At 44.6% G+C, this 18,107-nt stretch overlaps 1 protein-coding gene across 2 annotated transcripts in view; it reads right to left on the bottom strand.

Moving 5' to 3' along the window:
- Positions 1-18,107, bottom strand: part of SPEN (spen family transcriptional repressor) — a 66,290-nt gene that overhangs the window by 36,166 nt on the left and 12,017 nt on the right. For both annotated transcript variants that reach the window (XM_069035080.1, XM_069035081.1), the window contains exons 2-3: positions 11,641-11,961; positions 7,868-8,344 (exon numbers count right to left, since the gene is read on the bottom strand). In XM_069035080.1, coding sequence (XP_068891181.1) covers positions 7,868-8,344; positions 11,641-11,961 — 798 coding nt within the window. The remainder of the gene's footprint in view (positions 1-7,867; positions 8,345-11,640; positions 11,962-18,107) is intronic.

Here is an 18,107-nt window from a genome sequence, read left to right as displayed (position 1 = left end):
CCCTTAGGTTTTACAGGGAAGGTTCTCCTCCTGCATCCACACCTCTGGCAGAAGCAGAAACATCCTCTTTGGGAAAAAAAAAAAAAATACCAACAAATCACTGTATTTGCAAGTCCAAAGGGACGCGCTGTCTAGGCTTTAATGGGAACACGTATGGCTGAGCCCAGGCAGTGCCTGGATTTTTCCTTTGATCACTGTAATGACTGGTATTTTTTCAGGAAGCATTCAATACAGCCTTCCTCTTCTGCTATTCATCCCTCCATGTGAATATTCATTAGAAATTATTAAACTGCCCTTTATTCCAAAGGTCTGTACGACAGGGATCCTCTCCCCCACCTCTGGTGCCTGCGGTGTCTGTCTCTCCATCTGAGCTGACTCCACCATTGCTGCAGATAAGCACTTCCAGACTACGATCCCTCTAATCTATTTTAGCCATGATTCACATCCGAGCTGTGTGTGTCTCCCAGAGGAAGAGGAATCTGGACTTGTGCAGAGGGAGGCAGCCACCACAGCCCATGGCACCACACGTTTCCCTGTTTTCCTTGGCTTTCTCGGGGCTGGTTTCCCCTTGCTCTCCCAGCGTACAGCACAAAGAGAACACGAGGCACAATTCTTCCTGCCTCCAGGATCCCTCAGACTAAGACCGGCCTCTGAGCAGTTACACGGGCAGCTTCAACTTCCCTGACCTCAGCTAATTCTTTCCTTCCCTCAGCCTACTCAAGATGATTAAGCAAAATACTTGGAAGGAAATCAAAGTCTTAAAAACGCAATTAGAAGTGACCATTTTGTTAATACGTGCATGCACAACCCCAAAGTCAAACCCAATCCAACAGCACCTGACCTTCGGGAAAACAGCAATTTTTAGCAGCTCCCACGGACTTAAGGAACAGCCTAAAGTCTCCCACAACGCTGGTGGGAACAGTGCCTTCCACATAGCTCAGGTTTTTCCCACCATTCCTAAAAAAGAAGGTTAGGAAGACATCAAATCACCAATTCTCACACCAGACACCGACTCCCACAGACCTGCAGCTGTCCAGGGGTGTCTTAAAAATATCATTTTTAACACACATACTTCCACACACCCAGATCTTCCTCCCCCAGCTGAGAAAAAGGCAAGTTCACAGGAGGGACTGGATTCAGCTGCCACAAATCCTCATATTCTCTAGAAAAGATTGTGATCTCATTGCAAGAAACCTTTAAAGCATTGAAATAATAATGATCTCTTTAACAACAATAAAGTCATTTGAAATTACCAATAAAGTTGTTTGAAAATAGTTATCATACTAATGAAATAGAAATGTTTTTCTAGGGCAATTTCCACTTTACCCATCCACCACATATTTTTAAGAAATTCCTGAATTAATTTGATTCCTGAAATTATTTTGAAAAAAGATTTTATTTTTCTCTGCCTGCAAAGAATCAAATGCACTTTGAGAAAGCAGCAGTTGAGCTTCTGTGACTCGACACAGAAACAAAGCCTGACAGCCCAGATTTAGATAAACACCTACTTCTGCACATTTAGGAAGAGGCTTAATTGCTTTGTCATTTAGAGCCAGCAATTAGCAACTATTACTGGGAGTGCGGCGGGGGTGGGGGTATTAATTGCAGCCAAATGTCCACTCTTTTTTGGGCAGCTCACGCCAAGAAAATTATGTACTAAATAAAAAAGAAATTAAAACTCCTCTTGGTTATAACGTTTCAAAGTATTTTATTGCCTATTTATATGTAAGATGGGGGATGGGTTCTCCCAGAGGGGCCAACAACGATGGAATTTCTTCTTTTTTTGAAATTGCGTCCAATCACGGCACTGGTGGTATTAGGATGTTGGAGCAGGCTCCAAAATCGCCCTTTTGGGGGAATTTTTGGGGCTGATTCTTCCAGCGAGGAAACCAGTGCTTAACTTCTAGAGCGAGCAGAGCATTTAAGGTTTAAAAAAAAAATAAAGGACCTAAAATTGGAAGGTTGAGAGGGAGAGAGGGCAGTTTTCCCCTCAGAGCAGGCTCTGACACAGGCGCTGCTGCTTCATTTCCCTGCGCTGCGTGAAGGGAAAACCTTCACGCAGGAGCGAGAGCTGCTCCGGTGCTAAGGTGGGGGAGGGATTGTATTTTTTTTTTTAAGTGCTTTTTTTGTGGCAATCGCGGTGTTTTTCCGCGGGGCCCGGGCGGCCCCGCCCCGGGGGCGGCGCGGCGGCCCCGGCCGGCTCCCGCCGGCTTAGACCGGTTCTCAGTGCAAACAACCGCCCCCCGCCCGCTGGGGCACCGCGACGGCAGAACACCCGCTTTCCCCCCACAAAACACCCGCCTTCCCCCCAGAAACACCCGCTTTTCCCTCAGAAACACCCGCTTCCACCCTCACCGAAACAGTCGGGTGAGGTGGCTCCGCGGCCGTGCCGCCATTACAGCGGCGACCGCGCTCCGCCGGCTGTGAGGCGAGAGAAAGCGGCGGGGTTTCAGAGCGAGATAGAAATCTTATTATGCAACGCACATTTTTAATAGATTATTGCCGAGTCCAGGGCTGAGGTAATGCAGGCTGTCAGCAGCCGGGGCGGGAGGCCGAGGGACGAGCGGGTTGCGGCCGCTCCCTCCCAAGGGCACCGAGGCACCATTTCTTCACCATCCGTGAGGAGAAGTTTGATACATCACGTTATTTTTTTTTTTCCACAGAAGGATCTATTTATGTGGTTACACATGCACAGGTACGTCTTTTTCGGCATATCTCGAGTATAAAGGTTTGTTTTCTGTATTATAATCTCTCACAAGCCATCTGAAAACTTTCTGCCTGTGCTCAATCTCAAGAAACTCGATACAGTCCCCAAGGGTAAAAAAGCCACGTTTAAAGGATGGTCTCGGTTATATTTAGCTGAGCAGCAGCACAGGCTGACACGAGCAGAGACACAAGGAAGAACAAAGTGAAAACGCTCGACAGTTGGTCACAAAAACCTGCGAGTATCTGAGGTGGATTTTTTTTTTTTTTAATTTTCCTTTCCCTAATTCACATTTTTTTTAATTTTCCTTTCCCTAATTCACATTTTGTCGCGCGGAGAGAACATCAAAGCAGCACATGGGTTTGTGTGAACAAAAGGTAAAGATGAGGTGTTTCACCTGACTCTGACGGGATTTACTGTTGCCTTTGTGTAATGGAAAAGGCTTCCTACTCTTAAGAAATTCTTTAATTTTCTTTTATAAATCTTAGCCTAATTCTTTTCCCATACAAACAGGAGCCTGCTCAACCCTGTCGTTCTACCAGAATAGATTAAAAATTTTCAGCTCATCTCTACAGTACCAATGTATGTGGAATTATTTAACCTTGACAAAAGCCATCTCACAGATGCTTCAATAAAGATTAAACAGGTACATTTAACCTCATTTTTCCTGATTTTTGATCTGTCCTCAGCACAGGCATCTCCAAACCCACTCAAAATCCCAAATCCCAGCTAAGTCAGTGATTCATCACTTCTGGCAGCAAACGACACGGGAAGGAGAAGATGAAGACAATGGTAGAGAAAGGTTTGCATTATGTAATGAAACTAAAACTCACTTTTTTCTACTTTCACTTCAGTTGTTGAAACAGGGTAAGAAAGTCCCTGACTAAATAAAATACACTGGAGGTTTCAGGGAGCCTGTTTTTCCCATAATTAAAATTCTCTTGGCAGTGTTTTTCATCAGTTTATTTCAATATTAAGACACACATGTATTCCATTCCAATGGTAATTCCTTGCTCCAGAAAGAATTTCATCACAGAGAAATCTAAAATTAAAACCAATCTCTAATTACCTTATGCCTTGCCCTCTTGTCATGAGAACTTTAAATACAGCTATCAGAATTTTAAAAAATTCCGTTTCAAATATCTGTATGTGCAACTTCTTCCCGTTGCTTGATTTCAGCAAGACTGGAATAACTATGTTCACCTAGATCTTGGTGAAAATAAAACCAGTGTTTTATCTAAGCTGAAAATGCTCCTTTAATTTCACAATATCTATTTCATATTACAAGCTATAGGGAAATAGTCATCTAACTAATTATTCATCCAGCTCCAGCATCCTGGAGATGAGACAACCAAATAAACACTCTTAAAAATAAATTAAAGGTGACTACATTACACGCTATAGGAAATTATTCATTTAACTGGCAAATCCTCCAGCATCCTCCACATCAGACAACTGAATAAGCACTCTTAAAAAATAAATTAAAGGCCAAGGGAAATCTCAGGTCGCTTATCTGTAAATTGAACACATGGGGTGTTCACGCTTCCACAGCCTGGACATCACCTTACAGGAAATCAAACACTTCTGCCTGGATTTTTGTAAATGAATTCAAACCCCATCCCAACAAGGATTTTAGGAGCAAAATGCCCCACTCTCAGCACCGAGTGGTTCAGCACACTGCTGCAGCAAAGCTTTAAAAATAATCACTAACACATGGAGCAGCAAGAGACGTGTCAGGCCATTTGACGTTACAAAACTGAATCAAAAAGCCCAGAAATTATTTTTAGCGCATTAGAGCACCTCGACAAGCAGCCTAGAAAAGAGATTCTTCTACCAAAAAAAAAAACAACCAACCAAACCAAAAACACGGGGGATTTTTCCAGGAGGTTGGGCAGGGCACAAACAAAATCTGGTTTGCTTCGTATGGGATCACCCAGCTTCCATCCATGGCCAACTTCTTCCATGACACAGTACAGAAAATATGTTTGCTAATGTATCATTTGTGGTGCGTGTCTGAATCACCAAAACTGAGAAACTGAGTCTTCTAGTGGTGGCAAATTGTCATTTTTTAAGGGCTTTTTTATTCTTTCAAGGTGACAAAAAAATTCCATCAACCCTTTTCCACAATACGAGTGAGGAATGAGCAATCTCACATTAAGAAGACTTCAAAACACAAATTCCTCCTCAAATCCACGCAGGAACCATCCACATCCACCAGCTTCCTCACCTCAGCCCAGCAGGCAACTTCTGAGAGGCCACAAAACAACCCAAATAAAGCCTGGCTTTAGATAATACCAGTTATTTTTAACGTGTTCTTTTTTTGGTTTTAGTTTCTAAATTATTCCCTTGCAGCTCCATTACCTGCAAAGGCTCCCAAAATAGCAATTTAAAGCAAAGTTTAGTTGAGATCCAACACAATAAACACTTTATGAAATAAAGGCTTTTTTGGGTAGTTTTTTAATTTTTAAGCAATCTGCAGATCATGTTTTTCACGTTACTGTCCAGAAAAATCAGCTCCGTTTAATCAGTGTTATTACTTCACACAGCTCTTGAAAACCACAAGCAAGGAAACCCAAACTTCTCCTTCACTACCTTTCTGCTGCTTTTTCACAGCTCCGGAAGGACAGTGCCTGGAACAAAAGTTCCCACAAGTGTTGAACACCCCCCGTGTGTCCCAAACACTCCCCGGGGCAGGGAACACAACTTAGCCAGCTGAGACCAACAGGACGAGACTTGAGTGACCAAGTTCTTAAATTTCAGAAGAATTCAGTGTCATAAAGACCTTAATAACACCATGGCGTCGCAGAATTGGCCATTTCCACTTATAAAAAGCCGTAAGAGAATCTCCAGCTTGCTAAAATCCTTAAGACTACCACGGAAATTGCAGGCAATAATTATTCTCCAGACAAATAAAACTGGATATATTACACAGCAAGTGGGAGCACCGAACCAGGGGAAAGGCTCACCAGCAGTGTATGAGTGGCGTCATATTTACGTGGCTAAATTCAAAGTGTGTTGAAAATTAAACACGTGTGCTGTGAAAGACTTCAAGGTCAGCTGGGGTTTTGCTCCCCAAAGTAAAGAGAGGGTTAAATGTTTATTAATATCTAACTGATTGCTGAGAAACATGTAAAACTCCTTTCTGAGCCTTCAAAATTAAATATACAATCCACCAGATTCCATTACTTGCTCGACTGAGTTTGATTTTATTGTATGAATAAGAAAAAAATGTTTTATTTCCTCCCAGAGTATCGTCTACTTTTCCATTACTACAACTAGAAATTGCCAAGAAAATGAAATGCTCAAGCACAGCAGACACTGCTTTTCTTCTCATTAAATCTTAAAACTAGGTTCCACTGGGATCATATTTAGCCCTCTCAAATTCAGAACAGGATTTCATCCCGCCTCGACATCCCAACAATGACATTTTATAAATACTACAAGTTTCTTGGACGCCCTTCTCATTCTGCAAGGAGCAGAGAAGCACCAGTAGAGATTTTTTCTTCTTCCCCTGCTTCAGATTTTTTTATTAAACCTTAAATGTAACCAGCCCTCCTCCTTTCAGTCCATCTTCTCTAGGATTTTTTTGAGACCTCTGGAAATCTCACCGATTTTTCTGAGCTGTAATAAGTGTGAAAAATCTTTGACAAAGGGTTGTCTTTATTCAAGCATTAAGCTCTCATGGAGAGAGGTGCTGGAAATAAACAAGTGCTTAAAGCAACCTGTAAGTTGTCTTAAATCTTCACCTGCTCTCCAGCTGAGACAGAACCTGGATTTCTAAATCCATGAGGAGAAAACAATAATTAAAAGAAGTCAATTAAATCCTTGCATGATTCTTTAGACATGAGGGGGTGGAGCAATCAGAAGAGAGAAACTGATTTCCTCATCTTCTCTTCTGTACACTCTCCATGGGTGTCAGCCCATCTCACCCTCCCAGAAGGTTCAACATTCAAGGTAAGATTCTGTGAGAATAATTCCCTTGGTCAGAGAGTTCTGCCAGTGGTAAAATTCCATTCACAGTGATAACCACAGGTTGGGAGGGACCTTCAAGTTCATCTAATTCCACCCCCTGCCATGGCAGGGACACCTTCCGCTGTCCCAGGATTCTCCAAGCCCCAATGTCCAGCCTGGCCTTGGACACCACCAAAGATCCAGGGGCAGCCACAGCTGCTCTGGGCACCCTGTGCCAGGGCCTCCCCACCCTCACAGGGAGGAATTCCTTCCCAATATCCCATTTGACCCTGCCCTCTGGCAGTGGGAGCCATTCCCCCTTGTCCTGTCATTCCAGGCCCTTGTAAAATTGAACACTCTACTGATACACTATTTACTTAATGAATATTTTCAGTTCTAGAAAAGAGCTGGTATGCAGAGGAAACGCTGCCAACTCTGCAAACCCTCCCAAAGAGCAGAGCTCTTCGCCAAAGAGCATAAAACATTTATGGGTGCAACCGTAGCTTCGTGGTTTCCACTCTTAGGGTGAACTTACTCTTAGAAGGCTAAATATCAGAGAGGCACATGAAATTAATGAATTTAAAAATTCTTAAAAGAAATCAGTGATTACCTAACACCTTCTTTTCTTCCCCCTAGGTATTTCATAAAGCCATGTAAATACAGAGCCTATTGCAGAACCAAGGACATGGGAAATGTGTTACTAGGAATAGCAAACTTGGATTATTTTCTTTTAATTCTTCCAAGTCTAGAATTTTTGCTGTGAGACAGCGGGGAGAAATGGGAAGGTGACAAATCAACCTTGTGAATGTCAGCAGTGACAGGGACCAAGAAGAAACAGAACAATACCACTCATCATTTCCCAAAGTACATTGAAGTAGGGCCTGTAAAAAGTAGCTGACCTTAAAATTTGCTTTTTTTCTTGCTGAAGCAAATAAAAGTGACCCCATTCTCCAGGCACACAGGCAGCAAGGCCTTGTGTCTGTACATCCCTGCTCTGCCCAGCCACCATCTTACAGATGCTGCATGGATCCACCACGGAAAATAACAAATACCAGCACCAGCGTTCCCCTTGGAACCCTTCGTGCCAACTGAGCCTTTTTACATTTCACTCCAGTTTATTTCTACGTCAATGAACAAAGCTTCGCCACGGAACAACTCCTTAGGCTCGCACCTCAGGAAACGACCCGCACGGCCCACGGCACAGGGACCTACCTGTCGCTGCTGGTACTGCTGCTGCTGCTGAGGGAGTCGCTGCTGGAAGATCTGCTCCGGGAGCCGCTGCCGCTGGGGGAGCGGGCGGGCCGGGCGGCCTGGCTGGCCAGGCGCTGCGGGGACTGCGTCCTGGACTGCGACGAGTGCGGCGACCGGCTCCGGCTGTGCTGGTAGTTCCGCTCCGGCCTTCTGCCTCGTACCTCCCGAGTAATGTCATCCCTGTAGATATCCCTGTGTACCACACTGGGCAATGTAAACTGCTCCCGGGCCCTAGGTTCGTATCGGGGGTCGTGAGCATCAAAACGGTTTGGACTTCGGCTCCGAGAAGTGTAATAGAGCCCATGTTGTAAGGTCCGCTCCCGAGGGTCTCTATAGTAATCCTGATCGTAATGTCTCGTCCGATCAAATCCGCCCGTCCCCCGCTCATGGTGTCCATAGGCACTATGTTCATAAGCACGCTCCCTGTTATCTGAAGCCCTGCATTTGGGAAGGGGGAAAAATATCGCATCAGAAAGGGGCAGGCACAACTAAAAGCAAATCATGCAAACATTCACGGCAGCACGACTTATTGTTGCGACTGCTTCTCCACTAACCAGCAATATCCTATCAAGCAACTGACAAACTTCAAAACATTTTACTTGACTCCAAAGTTATATTTGTATACGATCAAGCTGAGCAATCATTTCTGTTTAATCACAATATGGGGCTTTCATGACCAGCGACTTGCCTGCACAAGAGAAAAATTCTGCTTTCCAGTGCAGAATCCTCATTCAGGTTGTTCTTTTTCTTTTAAATTCTGTAAACAAGAAAAACTTCATGTTTGTGGACATAATCATTAACTTTTTTTTCTCTCCATTTTTGCTTAAGAGCTCCAGAAGTTTTTTTTCAAAATTTGGTAATTACTGGAGCTCTTGTAATTATCCTTCTGCAAAAATGGCATCACAAATTGGGCTGTAGCCATGAAAGCCTCCATGCAAAGCATGACCCAGAGGTAAGAAGCTGCTTTCAAAAGGGGTGGCATAACCCATAGAGAATTCCCAGAAAATTAGGGGGGTTCTTGTTGCTGTTCTAAAATATTTCACCCTCTTAGAGGGAATTTTTGCTTTGATCAGATTGCTACATTCATTTCTTGTAAAAGCTGTGGATGCTGAAGAAACATCTCCATTACTAATGCTGGAACTGCAAGGATGCAGGTCCCCACAAGATACTACAACCCTACACAAGGACTGGGAATCCAATTTTTAGGCAGTGTTTTTGTTGCGATTGCTGCTGTTGCTGCATCGCAGAATTTCTGTCTGCACAAGCTGCTGCTTTCCAGCAGCTACAGTCCCGTTTGTTTCAGTATTCTGAACATTTTAAATTGAGAAAGGCTCGGTGATGCTCTGAGTTAGTGTGATCTCTCAAATAAAGAGATAGTAAAACTGACAGATAAAGGAACACTACAAATAGTTGAGTATTCTGATTTAGACAAGTACCAGGACGGTACGTCTTAGTTACATCCACAAAATGGAAGATCCAGAATGGTTACGTTTAACATTTAAAAAACACTTCTAAAATTCTAAATATGTCAGCGTAGCCAAAGTTAATTTAAAAATTAATTATCCATCTTATGAAGGACATTTTAACCTTTTTTTCTCAGCCTTCTCTCTTAGCTTCTTCCTTCAGAATCTGTTATGAGTCACTTCAATCCCCTGAATCCTGATAACCCAATTCTGCCTTGTGCCTCCTCCTCCCCCTCTCCTGCATCACAGCTCTAGTTCAAATGGCAGCAATATTTCAGGGATCTTTTATAAACTGAAAATGGGATTTGAATCTTTTTTTGATTGGCATCTCAGGAAGTTCCTTCCATTTCTTCTCCAATGAATCACTAGATCCTTAATCCTCTCAATATATTCACTCTCTGTTGTTAAATTGTAACTCGTATCAAGCTTTCTATAGAGCTTCCTCACATTTTGCCTGCGTTTTTTCTCTCAAATCATATGTAAGAAACTGCTTAACCGCTGCAAGAGACTGTCATTACCTTCTACATCTGCTTGAAATTCATTGTTGCCTTTCTATTTCCATTACCTCTTGCTCGCAACAATGGAATTTTGAAAGATATTTCTGGATCTGGCACATAAATGTGTCTCTATTTTGGTTCTTTTTGCCCCCTTTTGAAGGACCAAGATCAACAATTTTATAAACGATTGCATTTAGCATCCTACAAAGTGTTAATCAGTGAGCTGATTTAATGAGGTCAGAGAAAAAGCAGTATTTTCTAGCAGGTTACTGCTACAGAACTGACAGAAAGAACAAATCCTTATCCGTGAGAAGGACACAGAAGACAGACAGAGGAAGCAGAGCTGAACAGCTACTGGCTACAGTGCTTTCTTCACTTATCTATTAGTACTAAGTGCTACTGGAGTTAGTGGAAAGAGAGGGTTTGACTTGGGTTAGGAGAGGGGCTAATATACACAGGGCAGGACATACCAACCTTTTCCAAGTGTGGAAACACGACCTATATTCCCAATTAAATCTAGGGAGAGAATTGTGAACATAACTTCCCCAATTTTGGCCCCTCTTACAGGGGTAATCCACCTTCTTAATGGGCAAGGGTGTCAAATGATATTTTAGATGAACCAACAAGAAAAAAAAAATCTTAGTGACAAGACACAAAAAAAAAATTCCACTGGACGGAAGTAGTCCCAGACTGAAACCGTAACTCTGAAACCCCCAGACTTCTTTCTTGAGACAGAAGGCACTTAAATAGATCCATAATTTTAATTTCCAGCCCTAAGTCTGAATCAAGCAGCTGGTAGAAGATCCCCCGAGGCCCGAGGGCCCTCACGCTGCTGCCAGCAGGCATCCTCTGGCCGCCTTGGTAACCATCCAGCCCAGTCACTTCTCACTGGTGTATCCACAAACGGGTATTAGCACCACGTCCTTAAAGCTAAAGTATGTTTAATGTGGAGCAGCAGAGAGCTTTTTAAGAGACTAGATAGTAATCCACTCCCCATGGCTACTGGCGTCTTGACTGTATACCATCCAATAAATTCAAGGCAGTAGTTCTTATCCCAGCTTTAAAAAAAAATAAACTATAATTTCCAAAATTTAGTAATGTCCATCATCTCTTTTTGCCAATGCCATCAGAAAGAATAATCCCAATAACTTGGAAAGGATGTAGATCCAAAATGGAACCATCACAAGCTGCCTTCGGTCTTCTCCATCCAAGCGTTATTTCCATGGCTAAGTGTTGTCTGTAGAATCCAAGGGGCCGCATCATTAAAGTCTACTACGAATTTTGTGGTGACAATCCAATTAACATACCCGCTGCGTATAGTGAGAACTGAGAGCTAGGCATCAAGCTTTCACCGAATTCTAGGTTCTAGTATTCCGAAGATACTCCACAGAGAACTTCACCACATGTTGTAGAGTAAGATAGCTCCATCTGGCAGCAGGGATACATCCAGCAAGGCCTTAATATTATCCAAGAAATGGGATCGTTACTTCTAGAAAAGAGTAACTCCAATATCGATGCTGGCCAAAGGAAATCTTCCATCTTAAAACCACCTTATTTCAAGTGTAGGTAGATATCCAACCAGCTGCAGGACACATCCTCTATGGATCCACAAGGTACCAGCCACTGGGATAGAAATCACTTCTGTTTCCAACCCAAAATAGGAAACATAGATAATTCCCAAAATTTTAAATCCATCTGGGGGCCCTAGATACGAGTTTGTGTTTCTCACCATATCAAATACAAAATACCTGCCTAGAGAAACCTTGGAACTTACCCATCAAGTCTCCGCTCATAACGTCCTTCCCGTGCATGAAGTGATGGTGGGGGGCCGTAAGTGGGCCCCCCACCACCTCCTCTGAACCCAGAAACCTCTCTACTACGAGATGCTATGGAAACTGTATCATCCAATCCCCGCGCAGCACTGGGAATGGTTCCTGGCTCATTATAATCCGTCCGTAGGTCTCTATCTCCCATTTTGTTGACAGAGTTGTGTGCCTTCTGCGCACTTTTGATGTCCACAAAATCCACAAACGCTGCCACTCCGCCTTCCGACCCCCTCTTAGGGAGGATTTTGACACTTTCGACACGTCCATATCTGGAAGAGAAGCAAAGCAGAGCACACAGGTTAGTGCTGGTGGGAAAAGACCACCTTTAGTAACATTGCCTCCTGCAAAATCAACATCCAACCCTTCACCCTTCCCATGTGCCAGGAAAATCAATCGTTGGGAGACACCAAGAGGGAAAAAGCCATTAGGAGGGGGGAAAAGGCCATTTAAACTTTCCATGGTTACATTTAAACTCCTCTCTCACAGTGTGGGCAGCCTACCATGGGATCACCCTTTTTATAGCAACAGAGCAGCAGCAGAAGAAACAGAAAGGTGTTCTCAACCAGAGCACCCTGCACATCATTAGTCTGACACAATTAAAGAGGCACAATTAAAACAAAACCGTGTCACGAGGAAAAATACAGGCAGCCAACAATTTTCTTAGGAGACAAATGACCTTGACACAGCAATTCCACTACTCCGATCTGTATTTAACCCAGAGTCTCCACCGTGATCCCCGTTCCTGATCTCAAACCCCTTTACTCCCAACACCTTGCAGGACGCGCGGTCGGCACGGACCCCCCAGACCCAGGTGCTGCCGGGGTTCAGCCTCCCACTCCAGCCCCAGCCGCCCAACAGGAGCGCTGAGAAATGCCAGAGGGAATGTGACACCACCCTACGTAATGTATGTTAAGTAACTGCAACACTGGCACTTACGGATGAGTAAATGTCTATGTAAAATAAAAATAAACCCAAACATGTTTGTGTACACAAGGAAACAAGATGTAAAAACATATTTAAATAACTTGCATCCACTCACAGCAGAAAGGACAAGTTGGGAGGGATGAGCACAGTGATGTTTTAACAGCCAACAACTGCAGGGTTTGGGTGCTCAGTTCTCTCAGCCAAAAGATTCTGAGCAAACCAGGGAAAAGCTTTGAACTGCAGCTGGTAATCCAGGACAAGAGAAGGCAAAAAGTGTATTTTTGAATGTGCCAACATAGAGGAAAGGGATACACAAATAAAAAACCTCATCAGGAAGTATTTGTAAACTCCGTGAAGAATTATTGCAAAAAAATTTCTATGCACGAAGGCAGCACAATGCCGGACAGATGTAAACAGACCTTACAGAGGCAAAACTGTTCTCAGCCACACACACAAGGAAGAGGGAATACAACCACCAGGCTGAGGCACACACGCTGTCAGATCCCGGAGCTGCCTCGGTTTCATGCCTGGCTTTTCCTACACCTTACAATTTCATCATTGTTGTTGGATGACTAATCCTTAAATACGATCTGAAAACCTGCCTCGCTGACTGCTGCCTTCTCATTCCAGCCTGACCTACTACACTTACATATAACCTGGTTTGGATTTAGAGCCCTTTTCTCCCTGGTTTATACTCCACTGAACACGGATGTGTGCACAAACAGAGCGTCTTCCAAGAAAAAAATGCCTTGTTGGACATAAAAAGACACAGTCACACACCAGACATGTTCCTGCCTCTCAGCTGTCCAAGGCTGAGCTTGTCACCTTTGTGCCTCTGGGTACAGCACAGGGACGTTAATTCTTGGGAGTTGCCTAATCTGCAATGCTCTGGTTATTTTTTTATTTATTCTTTGTGTTTTATTTAATTACAAGCTTCAAATAATGGCAAATGGAACTGCACGAAAGCTGCTTCTCAAAGCTTACTCTCTTTGGAAGCTGGATATGATTATCTTGCCTTGAAAGCAAGATTTAGAAAGCCCAGAAAAGTAGAGGATATGGTTAATAAAATCTGTGTGAGGGAAAAAAATGGCCTAATTGGATGTGGCAGATGTAGAGAGAGCAGGAGAGGGAACAGGAAAGGAAGGAGAGGGAAGGAAAACAGGAAAGAGCCTATTTGAGAAAATGTTCATGCCATGAATGAATGTGACAAAAAATATGGAAAGTAATTAGGAATCCTAGTTAGGATCACCCTTTAACATACATTTCAGTGCCAGTTCTCTGCAAACAAAGATGGGCTCCAACCCTCATATCTACACACCAGGTAGTTCCCAAACTGAGTGGTTAGAACACACACTTTCCTTTTGCTCACTGTTTACATGTTCAGTTTCTGGCAACACAAGCCCGTATTTGTCTTCAATCTTCATGGGGGGCACAGGATTGAGATGATAATGGTATCAATATCCCTAAAATCCTAGTTGTCCTTTGACTGCAGTCGCCATGGCCCACCTCACATGAAGCACTGCCTGCCAGTGACATTAGAGCTGGGCTCTGAACGACTGCCTGCTCACCACCTTGACAATTACTGCCTGATTCTGAAATCCTAACACGTACATGTTATTATACACACACAGTCAGAACTCAATCATTCTTTTGCTGCAGAAGATCCAGAATGTGTTAAAATGTTCAAATATCTGAGCTCATGCTGCTCAGAAAGCAGAAAGGATACAAAACATCAGTGTAATAAGGTCCCCATCTACCACAAAAACCACCTAGCAAAGGGTGTAACCCTTCCCAATAATAATTTTTATATTGGAAGAAGTGTACTTTGGTTATTAATTTTTTTTTCCTAAATAAGAAATGGAGGGGGGAGGCTACTACTGTATTGCACTGCAGCCATGGTGCTAAATCACTCCACTCCGAAACGGCGCCTTTTAATCCCCCCTTATCCAGATACATAAATATAGGCTGCGCTTTGGTGTCCTGCCCCGTACCCTTGACAGGCCCCGAGGATAATCTCTGACAATCGCCTTTGCTGAAAGCGAGGGAGGCAGACAGGAGGAGGAGAAAGGGAGCAGAAGGAGGGGATGAAAAAACCGAGGAGGAGAGAGCCCCGAGTATTCCAGGGCAGCTGCTGGAAGAGGAAGGTTTGCATTTTCTGTGCTCTGCCACAGTCCTGTGATTGCAGACATCCTTCAGTCCCCACCGCGAGGATCAATGTGCCGAGTGATCTGGCCCGGCCGCACCCATTGGCGTCTCTCCGAGCTGCTCCTGTCTTGGCAGATGCTGCCGGGAGGAGACTGGGGGGAGAGGAGGGAGATCTGCAGTGCTGCATCACCACACGGCTTCACTGCAGCACACGAACGTTACAAGGAAAAAACCACGACACTTTGTGAAGGGCCGGGGGAGGAGAGGCGGCGAGAGCACCGCGCTTCCCTGTGCCGAAGCAAGGCAAGATGGAGGTGAACATGCTCCAAGGAGCAACCTTTGTCCGAGCAGAGCGCTGGGAAGAGGGGACAAAAGGCCAGGGGAGGCATGGCCACGACCTTTGGTAGCACTGGCAGAAGAGCTCCTCTCAACCTTCGCCTCGTATCACTACACCTGCACGTCAGCCCTTCCCAAGGCTGCGTTTTGCAATCGCTGCCAGACCAACAGAAACAAAGAGGTGCCTTCGCTCAGCTCCTACTCTGCAGACTCGAACAAAAACAAGGCCTTTTAGTGCCTCTTCCCGTCCACAACTCCTGCCGATTAATCATTAGCTCCACATCGTTACGAAGGCAGCCGAGGCCGTGTTTTCGGCAGGGTTTACAGTTCAACCTGAAGCAGAGGAGACGAGGACATGCAGGAGCTGTTATGTCACTGAGCCCCTCCAGCAGCACAGCACGACCGAAGCACCCGGCTGTAAACACACATCGAGCAGCCCTTGCAGAAAAAAGTTGCCCAATAATCACCGCTCGAACAAAGCCACACTAATCCAGCTTTTCAGACAAAGGAAAGGAATTCATAATTTAAGCATTATCGGTTTATTCACTGTAGATCAAAGCACCTCTATATTCAAGCAGCTGAAATGTCTCTGGGCTCTTGGCACGGCTGCTCAGCATGTTTCCCTTGCTCTCCAGCCCTTCCTCCTCCCAGACCGGGAGACAGCACAGCCGGGTTGGGAAACGCAGCCTCCACCAATGCAGGACCAGGCTGGTTCCTCCTCCCCAGGGGCAACGTGTCACCCAGGCACAGCCAAAGCCATCCCACACCCTACAGCCTTCCCTAGCCCGGGGACTGACACCCTCGGCTTCCCAGCTTTAATAAACCATTTCAGCTCAGGTGCTCACTCTGAACACTCTTCCTGCACACTCCCTGCTGTTCCAAGCAAAAGCTTTCCAAAGCAAGCACAGGCTATGAGAACGCCAGCTTAGTAACTTTGTAGTAAGCAAACCTTACTGTTTAGTTGGAATAGTCTATAAATTGATTAGGATCTTTATAGCACATATCTGTACACGATAAGAAAGGGTGGGTTGAAGTGAGGGAGATTCAATTTTTAATATACACCAAATCCCCCTTTAAATCACGGTACCTCCCTATTTCTCCTGCTGAGCTCCATACAAGCTTGTGAGGACCTTTCATACCCAACCATCTTCATCACTGCAGAGTTCTGCAGGTCAGCTACATCCTGGCTGAAGAAACTTCACCACATTTTTATTCAGAAGCTGGCACAATGCTACATTCCACACACTACTAAATGTAAGAGACACTGCAGGACCCAAAATAACGCAGGAGCTTTTTCTCTGCGTGTTTCTGCACCGCCCGTTGCAAGCATGATTTGACAAGATGCTCTAATACAGCAGGACATCCGAGTGTTCTGTATTCACTCGGGTTCCCTTTGGCTGCAGTCAGGTATCTTTAGCCATCTGAAAAGCTCGGCTGATTCTGCCGTGCCACACTCAAACTCCTTCCTCCTCCGTGATTATATAACCCCAGCATGCCCCAGCCTGCATTATTCAGTAAAATGCTCGCACAGCTTGAAGCTTTCCTTGGCCAATCACATTCCTCTGGCTTTGTTGTTATTTCATAACAAAATAATGTGTCCTGAAATAATACTTCACCAGATGTTTGTGTCTCTTCTCCCGATTCCTGACACCAAATCAGTCCAAATACCCCACACTAGGGGTACTCCAGCCCTGCATTCCCCCTGCACAAAGCAGGTCTGCTCTAGGTACAGGGAAATCCAGGATGTGCAGCTACTAAACCTCCATAAAGCAGGATGCCATCACCCTCCACAGGGAATTTTAGCCAGACTAATGGATGTCTCTTGAGTCCGTGAACATCAGTTCTAGGGTCTTCTGCTATCATGGACACCCATTTCACAGCCTGAGAAACTTGGCCTACCACAACAGCACGTGCAGCCACTTCCCAGCCATAGAATACACAAAATAACACACCAAAGAGCAGCACCGACCACACTGGGATCTTACCAGCAGCAGGACACCGAGCCACAGGGACAGCTATCCTGAAGAAATCCTGTTTGGAGTTAAGCACCAGCCTCCAGTACCACCAGCTCCCAGCAGGAACCGCACAGTGAGCGTCTCCCGCCCGCACCGCTCACAAAAGGTGTTTAATATTCACCACTGTGAGAGTTCCTGAGCCAGCAACACAAAGGGAACTTGTGTCTCTACACAGGCGTTTGCAAAGATTATAGCACTACAGCCGATCACAATGAGGGCAGTGATACAATAAATGAAATACACAGCACTTAAAACATGCTTATCCTAAGGAAATGACATCCCACCATGTTCCAAGCTTCGTATTCATTATAGCCATGTGCTTTACTACCATAAAATATATTTATACACTTACAAATTTTTTTTTAGAAAGGGAATTTCATATGCAGAGCAATAATAAGATGGTATTTCACCACCTCGAGAACAGAGCAGCACAAGTCTTTGGAATTAAACTCTGCCTCAAGTAATGCAGAGCATTACTCAAAATTTGACAGTATTATCATGTGCCTGGCATGGAAGGAGACTTGAGGACTGACAGACACAGAAAAATCAAGGAATCTAAAAAAAACCCACTCAAAATTGCACTGACTGTTTCATAAATACAGTAACTGACCTGTAGCAGACAGCAGAACCAGGGACAGACCACTGAGCAGAGTGTGCACATGGCTGGTCTGAAAAATCATTCCAATTCACTGAGATGGATCTTGATAGAAACGAGCAGAATTCCATCGTCCTGGTAAACTACACTTAATTTTAAGTCTAACAAATGTGGGGAACTGTCAGCTGTTGAGCCACAATCATTTCACTTTGTAGAACTGTCTCTCAGCCCCAGGGAATTTGTCAAACCGTATCTCAAATGCTTCCAGACAAATATGGCCACGTCCCCACGGCCGCTGGCCTGGGCCAGCAGCTGCACTCAGGGCAGACCAGGAGCAGCATTTACTACAGACAACTCGACAGCGAGTCCTGGTTGGCTCCCTCACCAACTGTGTCCTTCA

Source organism: Aphelocoma coerulescens, chromosome 21 (genome assembly GCF_041296385.1).
Source record: "Aphelocoma coerulescens isolate FSJ_1873_10779 chromosome 21, UR_Acoe_1.0, whole genome shotgun sequence".
Taxonomy (NCBI): domain Eukaryota; kingdom Metazoa; phylum Chordata; class Aves; order Passeriformes; family Corvidae; genus Aphelocoma; species Aphelocoma coerulescens.
The sequence above is the reverse complement of the archived record's forward strand: the minus strand, read 5'-3'. Positions and strand labels throughout refer to the sequence as shown.